The following is an 18,177-nucleotide window of genomic DNA, read 5'->3' as shown; positions in this document are numbered from 1 at the left end:
GAATGAGAAAAACATTCTAAGCCATAAATTGCCAAATCCCTCAGTAAGTTGATGTTTTTTTAAAGCACATTGAAAGATTCTCATCCTGATTTAAAAACAAATATGGCATATGTGTGGAACTTATTTGCTATGCACATAGGTGACACCCTATGAATGTACTGTCCATGACAAAATCAAATTCAATAAAATTAAACATGATTATTGTGTATAGTTTGGTTATTTTTGCAGTTACCATTATTCATCAAATAAAACATTTTGGAGTGGGTGGTGACAGACAGGAATGAGAATCTTTAAAAAAAAAATCAGACTCAATAAAAATGAGCTTTTTGGTTCGAAAAAATATAGTAAGCGAAAAAATATAGTAAGCGGTCATTAATTAATATACCTGTGACATTGAAATTCGCACTGATTTAATAACCAACTCACCTTAAGTTATTGGCATTTTTTTGCAGTAAAAAACAATATTAGAAATATTTTTCAGGTTGGAAGATGGATGTCAAAGTCTCAGTCATAAGCCTCAACAGTTAAGAAAATGTCATGGTCGAATCATCTTTGTCATCAAATGTATTAAGGAAACGGACTGCAGTCTTCAGAGACTAATTGTGAATGTCAAGGACTGAATAAAGCAATATACTGGGACCTTACTTATTGTGTAAGACAACCGCCATTTGAGAAAGAAAATGAGGAAATAGGAGGAACATATTACCGCACTGCAGTATAGAATCAACCCTGTGTTACAACTTCCATGTGAGTTGCTGTCGGCATCAACATTGATACAGATGCCATTTTGGAAACTGTTAAAAAAGTTATGCCATCTTAATTAAAGAAGAAGTGAAAAACAGTTCCTGTATAGGGTAGGTTAACCTAAACTAGATGCTTAAAAAGTTTGTCATGTTGCAGTGATAAATAAATTTGAAACTTACAAAAGAACCCTAAAGAAGAAGAATCATCTTTAATGATTACATCACCCGGCAAGGAGTATACATAAAAAGTGAAAACTGTTATACATGGACTCTGGACTTCCTGACAAAACCATAAATATGTCATATTTTGTAATGATTGGTATTGTTTCATTTTAAATTTTTAAACCATTATAAAACATTTAGTGAAGTGGTGTTATAGATTTATGTGTGTTCAATTGTATAACTTATTTTTTTTTAAATATCTTTCAAATGTTTTTGTTTTGTAAGGTTTTGTTCTGTAAATCTGTTGTTTTAACTGACCTCGAAGTAAATAAGTTGTAACATGGATATTGTTTCTAATTAATGTCACAGATCTTGCCCAATGCAAACATATAGAGCTATAAAAAATGTGTTGTGACCTGTGCTAAGCACTCAATATTAAAAGGGAAATATTTTAGAACTTTAAGAATTATGTTTTGACTCAATTATTTTCCTGACTAAATATTTTTCCATATAAGTCAACAAATGTTAATGAATTTCCTACTATATCTGCTCTTAATTTTGGAATGATTTTGTATTTTTAGCTACTTTATTCCAGGGGTAAACCATGGATATATTTTGGTGGTATTCCTCGCAAAGTTTACGGCTGGTATTCCAGTGGTATTGTGGAGTACCAGCCTTAAACCTTAAGTGGAAAACCACCAAAATTCACCGCTGATATACCACTGAAATTCCAGTGGTATACTGCCAAACTTTTTACTGGGGACCTCACCTGAACAATGTCTGAATATTTCTCTGAATACTGTCTGAGAAACTTGTCTGAACAACCCTCTGAATATTGTCTTACCAGTCTGAATTATGTCTGGATTGTTCCATTTTCAGCCATTTTTCAGCAGCTCAGCCAATATTCAGAAATAAAAGTCTGAATAAAAGTCTGAAATTTAACTGAGCAGTGTTGTCAGACATAATTCAGAAACATATAACAACGCTGATTTTTTCTGAATTAGTGTTACAGACTTTATTCAGCTTTTGCAATTTCAGGTTATCTGCACACATTTAGCAATGATTCAGATGGTATTCAGACAAATTTTCAGCAAAATTCAGCTAAATTCAGATGATATTGACAGACCATACTTTTTCATGAGGGAAGTTTAAGAAACTAACAGCACAAAAACTGCATTGTTGAGAATGCAGTTGAATTTGATGTAATTGTCTTATGGCTTATAGAAATATTTATCAGTCTAATACCTTAAACCCTAAATTATGCCTACTTTATTACACTACGTCCTAGTTGGTTTGGTAACCTGACAACATACATAGAATCTTTAACTGAAATAAAAAAGAGTTTATCCAATATTAGATTAACAGGTATGGTTTTTACATTATCTGTTTGTGATTATTGATTTGTTTAGCTTGCCTGAGCACAAAGTGCTGAAGGTGAGCTTTTGTGATCACTCTATGTCCGTCATCCGTGCATCACCAAGTAATATATGTCAGTCATGGTTTTCTGACCATGGTTCAACCTTGGTTGACCATTCTTTTCTGACCACGATTCAACCTAGGATGACAATGGTTTATAGACCATGGTTCAACTGTGGTTGACCATGGTTTATATACCATGGTTCAACTTGGGTTGACCATGGTCTGTCAAAACCATGGTTGTAGACTGTGGTCCATTTGTTATTTTGTTAAACCATGTCATAACCATGGTTTAACCATGGTTAAATAACCATGGATGAACATGGTGAACCATGGTCACATTTCGCAGGGGTTAATAGATATGTAATAGGAATATGTCAAAAATTTGAAAACTTTGATTTCTGTTAAACACTTATTTTGTTTTTCTGTTTAAAGAACTATGAATACTTTTACAGTTCACATTTATATGATTTTTATTGGTACTATATATGAGCACTAATTTTGTTTGATTATTTTCATTGTAATGTTTGTGAACTCAATGATACATCATTTTTACATTGTTAATATGCATTTTAGGTTGTTTTTTGTTTTTTTGCAAACAAAAGTTGAAAAATGAATAACAAATGTTTTCTTTTATGCCTGATATATAGGGTGTACAAGTTGCCATCAAACCTGTGGTAAGGTTCTTTTTTATAAGATTACTAATAATTTTATTGATAAATTGTAATTGATTAATTACAAAATTAATCTATATTAATAATTGACACTAAAATCAACATTCTTAATTCTAAATGGGACAAAATGGTTATCAATCCTTTATCATAAAATTGCATATTTACCAACATGACATTCTTAATTATCATACTAATTTTTATGGCAAAGTAATGGTTCTCTTCCTCTATTGCATTATCATGACATAAATGATGCTTAGCTTTTGTAATATTTTTGTCAGAATATTAATTGACCTTTCAAATATATATCATCATACTAAATATTCTAGATGAAGTCAAAGGAGGTCCAGGTATAAACAAATTGTGTGCATCGTGTATAAGCATGTATGTCATGGAACTAATATAAATTATTAGGCCGATTCTTCAGACCTTAACAGCATTGATAACGTCATCGTTGTTTACTTTCAAATCATAACTGCTCTGGAATATATGGCTACACTAGAGACCGGCTGTATTTCTATCAAAATTTGAGACAGCTTAAGTGTCAGCTGTACTTGTTTATATTCAAATATGTGAGCTCAAAATCAAATATGTCTTGTTTAAAATTTAACAACGATGTTGTTAACTACGTTGTTCACTAAAACAGAGTTCTGAACAATCGACCCTTAATAGTGCATACTCTCAGTGTCAAAATAGAAAGTGTGCGATTTCAACAATTATACAACTTAACTATTATGTCAAAATATATGTTCAAAATGAATATTCACATATACAAATTTTATTTCTTATAAAAAAAAAACTAGCTCAAAAACTAGAAAAACACCGGACACAGGGTATATCTTTTGTAACAAGGTGTATTTTCACATACCGTAAATGACTGGGTATTAGACGCACTTTTTTTCCTCAGATTTTGATGCAAAAAAATGCCTGCGTATAATACCCAGTAACAATTTTTTGAACTTTTTTTCTGAGGTCAATTTCTAGCCGAGAGTTTTAGATTTATGTAGAAAGGGATGTTACTCGCGTCATATTGATCGAGTATATACGGGTTAAAACGGCACTTGAAGATCGGGATACGGTATATCGTAAGACGTTTATAATTTCAACAAAAATAAATTTAATAAGATGAGTTACAAATTATTGGCTAATGTTTGCGGGAGGTCAATTTTGAACAAATTTAAAAAAGCTTCTTTTTTTTAAACATTAATGTTGGTAAGAAATTACTTAATATATACTGGTATATATATATATATATGTTGATACGACTGTACAGTTAATGTTGTACTTTTTTCCATTAGTTGTTGTATTGTCTAGGTATTGTTGCATGTTTGTCTGTGAATTGTTCTATTCTAAATTAATAACATGACTTTGTATGGTAATTGACTATTATTGAAAACTTCTTTCACAGTTTGTTATTTTTTTGAACTACTACTAGATATTTACAATTTTGCTTTACTAATTGTAACTGCATGTAAGCTTACAGTACCATATGTTTTTCATCCATCAAACATATTGCTACATTGTTCTAACAACATCATTTTTGTGTAGGCCAGCAAGGTCATCATCTGTGCCATTATCATACAAGGCATCACACTTTCATAGTTATTCTCTAACTTAAACATTTTTTCTCCAATCTTGACAAAACTTTTCAGTAATGCTTATTTGCATATAATTATGACTAAGTTTGATTACCAGTTAGATAACTTAGGCGCTCTAGAGTTATTGCCCTTGGATTGTTAAATATGTACCAATGATTTGAACTCCCGACAAGCAATTAATCCATTTAAATTCTCAGTTTCCTACTTCCATGCTAGATATCTTAAGGAATTCATGCTATTAAGTTTTTTTTCTCATTTTAACATAATGGCGCATGTAATTGTAATGTTTGTGGATGGTTGTGAACCAGACTATAACGCATGTTAACAAGTTTGTGACAATATTATTGCAATGGTATTACCAGCTTTTACTGCCTTTAGTTTGTTTATAATGAGCAGAATTATGTCATAAATCATGTGGTCTAAACATTTATGACTTGAAAGGTACCGGTATGAGTTATCATGTATAACGCTTTCTTAGATAGTCTGATAGTAAAAAATGCATGCATTTGAATTAAGTTTGTTGTGAATAATTTCGTGTGGGAAAGGTAATAATCATTTGTAATGCTTTCTTAGATAGTCTGAGAAGATGGTGAAACATGAATGCTTATGTAGGTTATGCACCAGTCAATTGTAACCATGGCCCCCCCAGGTCCCAGGAATAGCGGGGACTTTGACTCTCGGTTCAGCCACCCCGGCTAAAATCCTTGTCCTGCGGGGACGAACAGTTGGTAAAATCCCCGTCAAATGCCCCCGCACCCCAGGGACCCTAGGTAAGGCCCATTTCCAGCTATATTTAAAGGGAAGACAAAACCATCGCAATTACCCGGCACTGCGGGGCCACCTGAAAGGTAAAAACATGGCCCATTTCCTCGGCTATCCCCGGTATACCCCCAGACCTGGGGGAGCCGTGGTTATAATTGACTGGTGCATTATTTGTGGAAAATAATTTCATGTGAGAAAGGTACCATCATACTATATTTAATGTGTTCAAAGATAGTCAAGTGCCTAGAGAAACATGCATGCATAACCTTGTGTACTTTATTGAAGAATTTCATTTGATAGATATTTTCACGGTGATGACAGTTATATGGTAAGGAACAAATTCTCTAGAAAGAAAGCCAAGGCCAACTTTTTGAGGAAAATATACATACATCCTCCTCTTTTGAAAATATTTCACGGTTAATTAACCCATTATGCTGTTCACATACAGTCCCAAACATCCTTTTGATTATGAAAATATTGAATTATTGTATATTTTGATATGGCTGATATTGAGTCAGATTTGACTTATGCTTATTTTTGGTCTTACATGAATAATTAGTCGGTAAAGTTCATGACAATGAATGTGTAGATTTAATTTCATTTTATTAGCGATCATGTTATCATAAATACAATGCCCAAACTAGCAATTCCATGAAGAGGACTAGTATGGCAGAATAGTAAATATTCAGGGTATTATATTTTTAGTCATCTGACTTTTTTGCTGTCTGCCTTGCAGATAGAGGGGTCATTGCATTCGAAAACACCAAGTGTCAATTACGAGGCAGAGGCGTTGAGGGATGAGCTAGATGCCGCCACCCAGAGACTGTCTTCCTTGCAAGACAGCCTTCAGGAGCGTGAGGATGAAAACACAAAACTCAGTGAGTAAATAAAAAAAATAAGAAAATACTTTATTAAATTTTGTTCTTATTGATGCCTTACTTGTGCTATAAATTTGCTGGTTAATATAAACCTGTGCATTGACTTGAAATCATGCTCGTCGTCTCGTTCATCTGTCTGTCCCATTTTTGTCCCATCCATTTTTTTCTCATTCATGGCTGGATTTTAAATTAATTTCGCGGAAGTGGCCACCATAGTAAGATGATGCGTCGGACATAAAGCCTGTGTCCTTTCTTTCAAGGTTGAGGTCACAGTAACCTTGTGAACTTTTGTTTTGCTATATAAGCCTGTCTGATAATTAAGTTTTTCACTTCTGTGACAGCTCTTGTTTGTGTGAACACTAATGTTTTTGTAAGAAGAATAATAATGCAAATCAAATGGTTTGGTGCTGGTGGTGTGTAAGCTTATTTATACTCGCACTTGGGCCTTGCCCACTCGGCCAGGTGCTCCGTTTAGATTGTTAGTCATTTTAGGTTTTTGGAGCATAGTGCACAGACAGAATGCAACCCTGGTTAGAGCTACCCTGGCATCTTTGTCACAGTTTGGGTGACCTTGTTCTTGTATTACAAAATTAATAATTTTAAATGATTTGCTTGATTACCTTTTTTGCAGGTAAAAAGGTTGACAGTTTGGATGACGAATTGACAAATGAAAGAATGGAAAAAGAAAAGGTATGGGTTGATCATCTGATGGTGATCTTTTTTGATAAGATATATAATTTTTTGTGGTAAAAATCCTGTTTTATAAGCTTTTTGCATTCAGGATCAAAGCCTTTCATGAGAATCTTGATGACTCAGCTAGCCTTGTTATCAACCTGGATTGGATTTTCTGATTTAACCTTAAATTCAGTTTTTTTGCGTGAAAAATGACATTGTCATAGCTTTGGGGTTTGTGTCATTGACTTTGCCATTTTTGCACAAAAGCCATTCAAAATATTTAGAAACTTTGTACACATGGAATTTGAATGATAATATGCATATTTGTATTAAGATTCATTATTCTAGCTTTTCCAATTGTTGAGTTACTTCCCTATGATCGATTAAGAAAAAAGGATAGGCGTTTTAATCCGCTCATGAAGCTTTTGCCCACAGTATAAATATATTGTTTCTATTACATGTATATGATGTAGAAAGTGCTAATATATACAACGCATGGTGTTACAATGATGGACACATTGACATCATTATATATTTCTTATATTTAACTAGTGTAAAATCTCTTGACCTGACATCATGGCTTGACATGACATCATGAATTTGAGAATGTGCAAATAATATTGTGACATATTATGCATTAAGTGCTGTTAGTCATCAAATGAGTTTTTAAGATTTATAAAATAAAATATCACATGTGTGGATATTCAGTTAGGAAAAGCTTGCTTTCATCAATTTTAGAAAACTTGTTAATAGGAAAAAATATATGCCTATATAAATGGGCTGGTTTTCAATTAATAGCTGCACAGTTCGGCCATAAATTTCCTAGATACAAAAAGCACCTAAATATCACTGATATTTTTTTATCTGTACCCAGATCATGTTATTTTTTCAAAATAATGATGCATTCAAATTTATGTTTCTTTTTTGCATCAATCAAGACTTTGTACATGTACGTTTTAAGCTGCACTCTCACAGATATACCATTTTTACAACTTTTTTATTTTTGTCTTGGAAAGAGCAATTTTTGGCGTAAATATCTGCAAGCCAATGATATAAGATTGCTGACAAAAAATCAGATTGTAAATTTTCATATTTACGTTAAGAAAACAATGTTTTATGGCCTAAACCATTACTAACAGTTTAAACATGCATAAAACATCAATTTTTGAACTTAATGTAAAAATCTGCAATCTATTCTTTTTGTCAGCAGTCTTATTTAACTTATTTCCATGGATTGTCGCAAAAATTGGCTCGTTCCAAGACAAAAAAAAAAAAAGTTGTCAAAACGCTCATTTTGTGAGAGTGCAGCTTTAATAACGTCTGTAATGAATGAACACTTGTTTAGTTAATCCGCAATGAACATTATTTCTATAACAATAACTATGTACTATTTTAGCTGAGGATGGAGATCCAATCAATCCATTCAGCGTTGCAACAGGACAAGGCAAACTCACAGAAAATGGTAAGCAACTGCTGTATATATGGCAAAATATTGTTTTGGGAAAATTCTAGAGAAAAATTCACTGTGTGGTCTGAATAAGATATTTAATCGTCCCAATTTTGAATAGCACATGTAGCCTGTATTAGATGGAGTTGTCATGGATGGAGGGGAGTGGGAAACAGACATTAGCATTGGTGTTAACACCACAGCATTATTGTCTTTTTTGATAGTGCCATTCAAACTATAGTTTACAGTTCTGTTGAATGTTCATTATATATATTAGAGGAAACAACTGTGTATGATAAAATATCAATCTAAAAATACATGTAGTCTGAAATGTTTGTTTTTTGTGGGGGGTTTTATACAATATTATGCTGCAAACCTATTATTATGTAGCAGTCATCGAAATTAGACTTTTGGATCAACAAGCCCGAATTATTATACTATTGCTTGGCATCAAAGTTTTAAACAAGCCCTGCTATATAAAATTCAGAATTTGAGCAAGCCCAAAAGACATTTTACCAGTGCAGGGCTTGCGGGCTTATGCTAATTTCGACCACTGTGTAGTCAGGGTATTCTCACTAAAATGGACCAATGTTCTAAATATCCTTCAATTTAAAAGTTAGTATCTCTAAAGTTTTAGTAGAAACAATATTGATTGGTCTACACAGTTATTGTATTCTGCTAGTATGAAACAGTCTTAATTTACCTTTATATTATATCATGTACTAAATGTTGCTAGAATGTTATATTGTACCATGTTTGTGATAGTTTCTATGTTTTCATCTATTCATTTAGTCCCATATTCTAATAGAAAGTTATGCTTAACCGTGCAGTAACTAACATGATAATGAATAATTACAAATGTATGCTTAATATAACAAATGCCAGTTATTGAACATTGACACCCACTACCCTCGTATTCGAAATTATACACTCAGACTAAATCATTTGTGTATTATTTAAATTATTATTATTTACAACAAATACCATTTTTGCTCAGCAGTCGAGTGTCACACAAGGGGTCAACTGTAAATTTTGTTTGAGAAATTCATGTTCATTGTTTGAATTGAAATTCATTTCCCATTGCAGCACTCAGCTATGGTAATTAACATAACATTGATGATGTGTTATTGTTTAACAATTAAATAAAAGGGTTCCCACGGTCAGGGAAATTTTAGGGAAGTTATTTTCAAGTTCAGGGAAAAGTCATGGAAGTTTTTTTCTAGGTCAGGGAAGTTTTTTTTCAATGTCAGGGAAGTTTTTTTTTCAAGGTCAAGGAAGTTTTTTTTCATTGTCAGGGAAGTTTTTTTTCAAGGTCAGTTAAGTTTTTTCTTCAAGATCAAGGAATAGTAAGGGAAGTTTTTTGTCAAGGTCAGGGAAAAGTAAGGGAAGTTTTTTTTTCAAGGTCAGGGAAGTTTTTTCTTCAAGATCAAGGAATAGTAAGGGAAGGTTTTTTTCAAGGTCAGGGAAAAGTCAGAGAAGTTTTTTTTTAGGTCAGGGAAGTTTTTTTTCAAGGTCAGGGAAGTTTTTTTCATTGTCAGGGAAGTTTTTTTTCAAGGTCAGTTAAGTTTTTTCTTCAAGATCAAGGAATAGTAAGGGAAGGTTTTTTTTCAAGGTCGGTTTCTTTTTTTGTCAAGGTCAGGGAAAAGTCAGGGAAGTTTTTTTTCAAGGTCAGTTAAGTTTTTTCTTTAAGATCAAGGAATAGTTAGAGAAGTTTTTTTTTCAAGGTCGGTTTTTTTTTGTCAAGGTCAGGGAAAAGTCAGGGAAGTTTTTAATTTGTCATGGAAAATTGGAACCAGAGATGGAGGGTTGTGAAAACTGTTTGTAAAACAGCTGACAGAAGAAAATAAGGCTAAGGTTGTTGGGTTATTGGAAATCCAGTGCGGAAAGACTTAAACTGATTCTTTGGTCAGGGAAACTTTGGATTTGGTCAGGGAGTTTTATTTTCTAAGATCTGTGGGAACCCGTCATAACATTTGATTAACAGACATATCACTGTGTGCCATAATTGATCACGCACTCTTGATGATCTTCACTACTAAGAAAATAATAACATGTTTTCATTACAAATTTGTGCCATATTTTGATGTGTATTAAATTCTATATGATTATTATTCATACTTTAAATAACTAATTAGCATTCATATTTTGCAATGAAAGTCAGTGATTTAATAGTTTTGACTTTTGTGGGCATAGATTAATAATGACAATTTTGTTCTTTCTTCAGCATATCAAAATATGGCCAAATATCTTAACTGTTACAAAACTTGACTTTCCCAATTAATATTTCATTTTCAGGGCGTATAAAAATGATGTGAAACATTTCAATATTTGCCTTGTATTTGATCATTCATAACATTTAATGTTTCACATAGGATGGCGCAAATGATGAAATGGTAACAACAATATTTTAATAACTCTAAGAGAAATGCATGAAGGCAAAGGAACTACCTCTTTACATTCTATTGACTCTTATTATAACCCTTATATCATCATAGGAACCAATTATATAGTATACCATTTCTCTACAGAATAAACCTTGGGAAAAAAGGCTCCAAATATCATCGTAGGAACCCATGATAAAGTATTACTCGGTAGGATTACTCTACTGAATATATCTTGGGAAAAAAGGCTCCAAATATCAAGCTAGGAACCCACGATATTGTATTACAATTACTTTACAGAATATTCCTCGGAAGAAAAAAGGCTAGGGAAACTTCGTAATACATGAATATTCATTTTCATCCATAATTTCAAGGCTATTTCCATAACGTCTGATATGTGTCTTTGGCATCCAATCAAAGGTCCAGATTTTCCCCGTATAAATAATAAATGAGTACGAGGTTTCCACGGTCAATTTTTCGCTTGGTATTCAATGGAGTTATACATGATATAAATAAACTGGATTTCGGAGGATGCCTAAATATTAGATCATATGGTTTTACGGTTCCTCGGCCTTCAAATAACTTTCAGTCTCTTGTAAGGACCTTTTTGCACAAGCCAGTTATTTAAAGGGACTCAGTCAGATTTTCTATGGTAAGAAAGCGAAAAAATTAATTTTTAAGGGAGATGTGAGGAAAATGCCTGGTTCAAAGGTGAAACATCATCAAACGTCAAATTAGAGCTCTGTTGATTATATTTATAAAAACTTTGAAGAAATTGCTCTATTTTACTGTAAAGCATTTAAGTCAAAACTATTAAGAACTGAAATATTTTAGTTGTCAGTGTAAATATAAGTATCTGACAGTTGCTGTTTTGTGTTTTTTTTTAAATAAATAGTTGCAATAAATTTTTAAAAACTGTAGCCAACATAAAATCTGTGATTGAGTCCCTTTACACCTCTGTGATGCTATTTATTAATGATAACATAATTTTTTTATTTTTTTATTTTTTCAGATGTATTTTGTCCAAAATGAAATTTTTCCACATTGTTAAAAATTCACTAAATGTGATTTAATCAGCTGTGCATTTGGGTCCGGAATCTTAACTTTTAGAATGCCTTCTAATCTGCATAATTATGAAAATGAAATGAAATTATCTTCATATATTCATTATTTCATTGTATTAAGCACTATCAATGAATATCATTATAGTTAAACTCAACAAAGATCTAATGATTATAGACATTGTATTACTGTAAAACTGCTTGATGGTCGCGAGGTATTCTTTTAAAAAACTTTGTGTTTTGACATGTTTCGTGATTGTGAATTTTTTGTAAAAAATGGTTTTATGCGCAACATAACAGTGCTTTGATAAAATCATTATTAAGCTAAGTTGTAAATTTGAAGCGAGATGATTATTCGCAAAAATAAGTTTTCAGTATAAAATTATTATTATGTTCATTTTTTCACTCTGCATGCCTAGTATCTTTCTGCAGTCGGTTGTATAAAGTTAAGTTTTTGGTTTGGTCAAAGATAGCCCAAAAGTTTTTGATTGGTTTATTTTGTTTCAATTAATACAATTAACCAATCAAAATGTACAAATTAGTTTTAATTAAAGATAGTCTGTGGACAACTTTTTAACAATTTTAAGTTTTATACAAAATGGATGCTGATGTACTAAAAATATTTAAAACCGATTGGGAAAGCATCGGATGTTTCTAGCTATTTTTTAGGTACCAGGGGCATTAGATATTGTAATAAAAATAATCAACTTCAAACTTGAACCTTTATTTTACTGCTAAAAAAATGGACTATTTCCACAGTTAGTTAAAAATGCACTGCACGCTTAAGAGTAGTTGCAATTATCAATACTTATTTATTTGATGTATTGTTTTTCCGTTTTGCATTTCGAAGGGTGCCTGCAAGATTGTAATAACTAGATGAATTAATAGAAGGACAATTTACCACAGTTTTGCTGGTTATTCCTCTGTTTGGTAATGTCATGCTGTGTTTACTTCTGAAAAAACAACAACACTGTTTCAGCATTATTTTTCTCATTTAGATCATTCTTACTTCTGGTTATAAATGAAATTATATCAAAAATGCATTTTGTATTTACTGTAATATATAAACTTGAATATTTTTTTCTTATTCATGTAAGCATTTTTTTTATACAATAACATCTTTGTTACAAAGATATACATGTATTTTTTATGTTTCAGTTTTAATATTTAATTAAAATGATTTTAACATTGAACCTCAAAACTTTTTTTGATGTTTGTCATTTCAAAATGATCAATGAACTTTTCCATTTCTTTCATTGCATTCTAACTGAGTTAAACTTCTTTCATTGCATTCTAACTCAGATATACTTTTCCCTTTTTGCAGTCAGCAGGAGTAAGTTATTTTTTCACAAAGACTGACATGAATGTGATGACACTTTTCGCACGGAATTTATTTATGTTTTATAATACAGATGTGAAGTGGTCTAATTTTGTTTTGGTGATAGAATTTTCCCTCTGTTGAATTGTCATACCTAACTGCCCCCCCAAAAGATATGTTGGTTTCCAGTGTTACTGCTTAAAGTAAGGGTTACGAGAGCTACTTTATATTTATCCACCAAAACGGAAATTCATATAACCGTATCAAAAATTGCATTGTTGGCAACAAACATTTTTTTCATCAAGTTTAATCTTAAGTGTACTTGTACATACCAAGTGGTTTTATTTTCATATGTTAACAGAATTTTGATAAATTATTTGGACATTATTCAGCAGGACATGTTTTCAATTATTATTTTTTTCCCGAAAGTGACAAATTTTGTGTTACAAAACCAATTGCAGGATGGCATATAAGAATATGGTATGTATGTGCAAAAGCCACTAATGAAATAATTGGGGGATTTAAAATTGAAAAAATATTAAAAGAAAAGAAAAATGCTCAAAATCAACAAACGCCATGCAAGGTTTAAATTCTTTGTTAGGTTAAGAAAACTGGAGACAGCATAGTTTTGATAAACATAATTTTAATTATACACTCAGTAAATGTGTTATATTGTATGTTTTCTTTCCGAGGGACATATTAGCTTTGGTGATGCACATTCAAATCAGCTGTAAATTTGAATTAAAACTCTAAAATGCTAAAAATTGCAATACTGGTACAATAATGGGAGATCAACAAAGGGAGAGAGAAGCCACCATTTCTATATTAATTTTGGTAAATTCTATGCTGTTGGAGGGGAGCGGGAGGCCATGTCTCTTTTCAGGGGAGGAAATTGTATTGCAATGTTGTTAGTTATAAGGGAGGTGGGGGGCATGTCTATTATGGTGTTGTTGAGGGCGGGGGGCGGGGGCAATGTTTATGTTGTTGCTGAGCAGTAGGGGGGGGTGGGGTGATATTTATGCAGCTGGTTTGTTACGTCAATCAACGTAGCTATGCCCCTGTCTTCTATCTTAAACTGTGGACTTCATTTTTTTCTCACAAGTATGTTGCATGTTTATGTCATTCTTACTTTTACTCAGGACATGGCATGTTTATAATACTGAGATTTTTCTTATCTTGTGTCTAATATTTTCTTGTGTTTTTTTGTGGTAATGTAAATGTGTGTTAATACCTTTTTTATATAATTGTTCCAGGTTTGGTGATATCACAGTTTTTTAGATGTGATTTCAAATAACTTACCCACAGATGTTTATTTTATTCGTGAATTTTAACAGTGTTCAACTTTATATTATAAGTTTAATTATTACTTTCTTGGACTTGTAAATATTAAAAAAAAATGTTAGTTAGCTAGCTATTATTATTTTGTAATGACAAAAAATATACTGTCCTGTAGCACATAGCTAAAAAGGGCCAAAAGGAGCATACTTAAATAACATTTATATGATATTTTACTGTATAGATCGAAAAACAGAAGGAAGAAATGGAAAAGTTGATGCAGGAAAGACTAAGGCAGGCGCAAATGCAAGTAAGTACCCCGGAAATGTAGTTGAATCCAGTTATTTGCGAAAAAGTATATAATGTTAAGTATGCTTTTTTGGTGGTTTGTTGAGACACATAAGTGAAATAAAATTGATATTTCACTGTTTCAAACAGTGAAAGTATCAATTTGATATTTTTCACTGTTTTGAAGTTTAAGCCCACTCTCGGTTCCAAATTAACCGGCAGTGCGCAAAGGGCTGGGACAATTTTCAGCGACGCCATTTCCGTAATTATGTTACATTTGTATACAAATTAGTGTGTTAGTGTAATTAAATGTCTTTTAATTCCAATTCGAGCCATATAATAGAAAGAAAAATTGTTTGTTTCAGTGTAAGATAGTTAGAACTGGTAACTGGTAAATGGAACTATTTTACATCGATATCCCTTGTAACCATGTTTATGATCTCCCCTAACAGAGCAGCCAAACCTTGGAGGAGGAAGCAAAGGCTCGCCAGAAAGCGGAGAAAGAAAAGCTGGCTTTCATGTATGACCAAGAGAAAAAACTGAAGGAAGAACTTGCCAGGGTAACCACATTTTTTTGTTTTTTATTATTCCATATCCGATTATTTATTATAAAGTAGATTTTGATTCACCATTGGTTAAAAAAATCTTACTGGTTTTGTCAGATGACTGTAAATTATGTATTTGTTTGCTATTAAGTGATGCAAATCAAAGATGACTGTAAGTTATTGAAAACATGTGCTAATGATGCAAATAAAAGTATTTAATCAGAATAATATTATATATTACCAGGACGAACAAAATTCAAATCAAAATTGCTCTTGACAGGATAACATTTTAGTCATGACTTGTGTAACATTTCATGAACATTCAAATAAACCATGAACATAATAACATTGAATACATCAATTATTACATTATTAAATAGGAATATCGGCAGCAATTGAATGAGGTAAGAACCTGCACAGTCTTGAAGCAATAGCCTGAGGCCTATCGAGGGCTAAAGGTCTCATATTAAGCACAAAATGTTCCAGTTTGCCAATATAATTTAGTGTTCACAAACGCAATTTGGATTAGTTCAAAACAGCAAATAAGGAAAATCTTGAGACGACAATATAACAAAAAGCATGAGTGAAAGTTTAAAAAATAGATGATCTTGAAATTTGGGTATTTCATGGCTGAAACGCCATTTTTGAGAAACTTTATATGGGAGAGCCATTTTCAAAACCCTATAAAATGGTTGTCTGGTTTAACGCACTGGCCTGCGCGTATATGAGTTTGGCTTGTGGTCACCAAGCTCAACGTGAATTATTGTTGTACTGCTTCGCCCATTCACTGAAATTTTGTTGTTGTTGTACTGTCTGTTAGGAGAGAGCCAAACTTGCAGAAGCACTTAAAGGTGATACTGATGTGAACAAGTTGAGAAAGCAGGAGCAGGCTCTCCGGGAAGAGGTGGCAAGGTAATCAAAATCTTCACCTAATATTACACAGTCGAATCCCAGTGGCTCAATATCCCTTGCCGCGATTTCCTCTTCAGCTCAAACTTGATATAATGGACTGATTTCTTTTTTACTTTATGTAAGCATTCCTGTTTGGCTCAATATTTGTGAGGCTTGAAGTCTTTTGGCTGGCCTCTGGTTTATCGAGCCAATGGGTTTTGACTGTATATTTGAAACAGGAACATATAGTTTCCTTTTGAAATTTCATCAGCATGGTTATTGTGTTTTATTATATTGTGTGTTGTTTTTTTTTCATTGTATTGAATCAACTACACAACTATGTTTATTTCATGTTTTGGAATAAGTAAGTTTTTATGATAAAAAATATGACAAGAGTTTGCAAGATTCTGGAAGTTTTCACCTTTGTAGAAGGCAGACACCTTAAATAAAAAAAGGAACTTAAAAGATTTCTTCTGTATTTTCATTAGCAGATTTTTTTTCTCCTTTGTATTGTATCAACTTCAGTATACTTCTGTTATATTGATGATTTGGATTAAAGGGACTAGACACCAGATGATACCATTGCAAGAAAAAAAGAATTGAAAAAAGAAAATTGTCACTGCAAAGCATTGAATCTTACTTCCTGATATTATCACATCGCTTACTACTCATGTATCTTGCACAGTGCAGTTTTTTTTGCGTATTAATATCAAATTCGAAATTTACTGGGATTTTCTACCACGTAAATACCTGTAAATTTAAAAATAGTGTTGGTATATTTATCTGTATTAATCACATGACTTTTACATGCTCAAAAAACACACTATGAACTGGGAAATCATTATGCGCTATTTTTGAATGGGTAAACTCAGCTGAGACAGGGACACAATATTCTTTTAATCATGTAAAGTGATGAATTACCAGCCTCCTACTAGGTCCTATTGACAATTCTAGGCTTGTTTTTGGGGGGAGTAATGTAATTGCCAACTTTTGGACCATCTTGTGTCTAGTCCCTTTAAGTACTCAATAGTCAAATAAAGTTTTATTTTCTGGAATTAATTTTGGTTAATCTCGTCAGAAGACATGTTATAAAATACTTGGTATACATTTATTCAAACAAACCTTTGTATTAATATTTGACTAACACTCAAGTATTATGCTTGTTTCAGATTGAAGAAAGAAATTGAGCGCATCCATAAGACTTGGGAAAAGAAATTTGCTATTCTGCAACAGAGGTATTGTTCTAAAATATGATACATGTCCATGTGTAGTCACATAGCTGGATACCCCAGATACACCACTCTTGGCTATGCTTTGTTGTGTACCATTGGCGATTTTGATAGTGAAATCTCCTTTTCATGAATAATAAATGAGGCACTTTCAATGGTTCTGCAAGGAAACCGCTCCAGAAATCTGACTCTCAAATATGCACTACACACGGCCGGAAATTAACGCAAAATTGCAGCCGAGCTATCATATTGCATGAACGCATGAAAAATAAGAATCAATCGTTATATTTACGTTTTCCCTTTTTATTACTATATTTTTTGTGATAATAATGATTTTGGTTCAATGATGCATTTATAAAGAAAAATATTGAGATTTTTTTATTCATGTTTTATATATGCATGATCCAGGTTTTTCTTGCGAAACTTCGCCAACAGAGGTTATGAAAGTTCAACTGGTTCATGCAAAAACAATTTTATCGTACAGAAAATCAAGTGTGAATGTCAATATTGCATGTACAATCACTGTTTTCTTATGCCAATGACTAGTTAACCTCTGTTACAGCCTACACGCCCTGAAGGACGAGAGCTACATTCGTCAGCAGCTACAGAGACAGGCAGCCAATCTTCACCATGCTGCGGTCTCATACTCAGTATGTTGTTTTCTCTTGTTTTAAGCTCATCTTGTTTTCTAAAGTGTGTTTCTCTTGTTTTGTAAGCTATTCTTGTTTTCAACATTATGTAAATTTCTTTTTTATAGCTTCTTTTAAAAATATATGATGTTCACATTACCAAGGTGTCTATATAGCGAGACTTTGACTTGGTATCATTCGTGGTGCT

The 18,177-nt window shown here is 32.4% G+C and overlaps 1 protein-coding gene across 1 annotated transcript in view; it reads left to right on the top strand.

Moving 5' to 3' along the window:
* The window catches only part of LOC128231890 (uncharacterized protein C10orf67, mitochondrial-like), an 88,697-nt gene that overhangs the window by 64,163 nt on the left and 6,357 nt on the right, over positions 1-18,177 (top strand). Inside the window, exons 12-24 of the mRNA XM_052945146.1 lie at positions 2,972-2,998; positions 3,322-3,342; positions 6,089-6,230; positions 6,862-6,920; positions 8,302-8,367; positions 9,439-9,450; positions 10,725-10,745; positions 14,632-14,697; positions 15,128-15,235; positions 15,601-15,624; positions 16,041-16,132; positions 17,281-17,346; positions 17,903-17,990. Of these exons, the coding sequence (XP_052801106.1) occupies positions 2,972-2,998; positions 3,322-3,342; positions 6,089-6,230; positions 6,862-6,920; positions 8,302-8,367; positions 9,439-9,450; positions 10,725-10,745; positions 14,632-14,697; positions 15,128-15,235; positions 15,601-15,624; positions 16,041-16,132; positions 17,281-17,346; positions 17,903-17,990 (792 nt within the window). The remainder of the gene's footprint in view (positions 1-2,971; positions 2,999-3,321; positions 3,343-6,088; positions 6,231-6,861; positions 6,921-8,301; positions 8,368-9,438; positions 9,451-10,724; positions 10,746-14,631; positions 14,698-15,127; positions 15,236-15,600; positions 15,625-16,040; positions 16,133-17,280; positions 17,347-17,902; positions 17,991-18,177) is intronic.

Source organism: Mya arenaria, chromosome 1 (genome assembly GCF_026914265.1).
Source record: "Mya arenaria isolate MELC-2E11 chromosome 1, ASM2691426v1".
In the NCBI taxonomy this organism is placed as follows: Eukaryota; Metazoa; Mollusca; class Bivalvia; order Myida; family Myidae; genus Mya; species Mya arenaria.
This window is presented reverse-complemented; position numbering and strand designations above follow the sequence as displayed.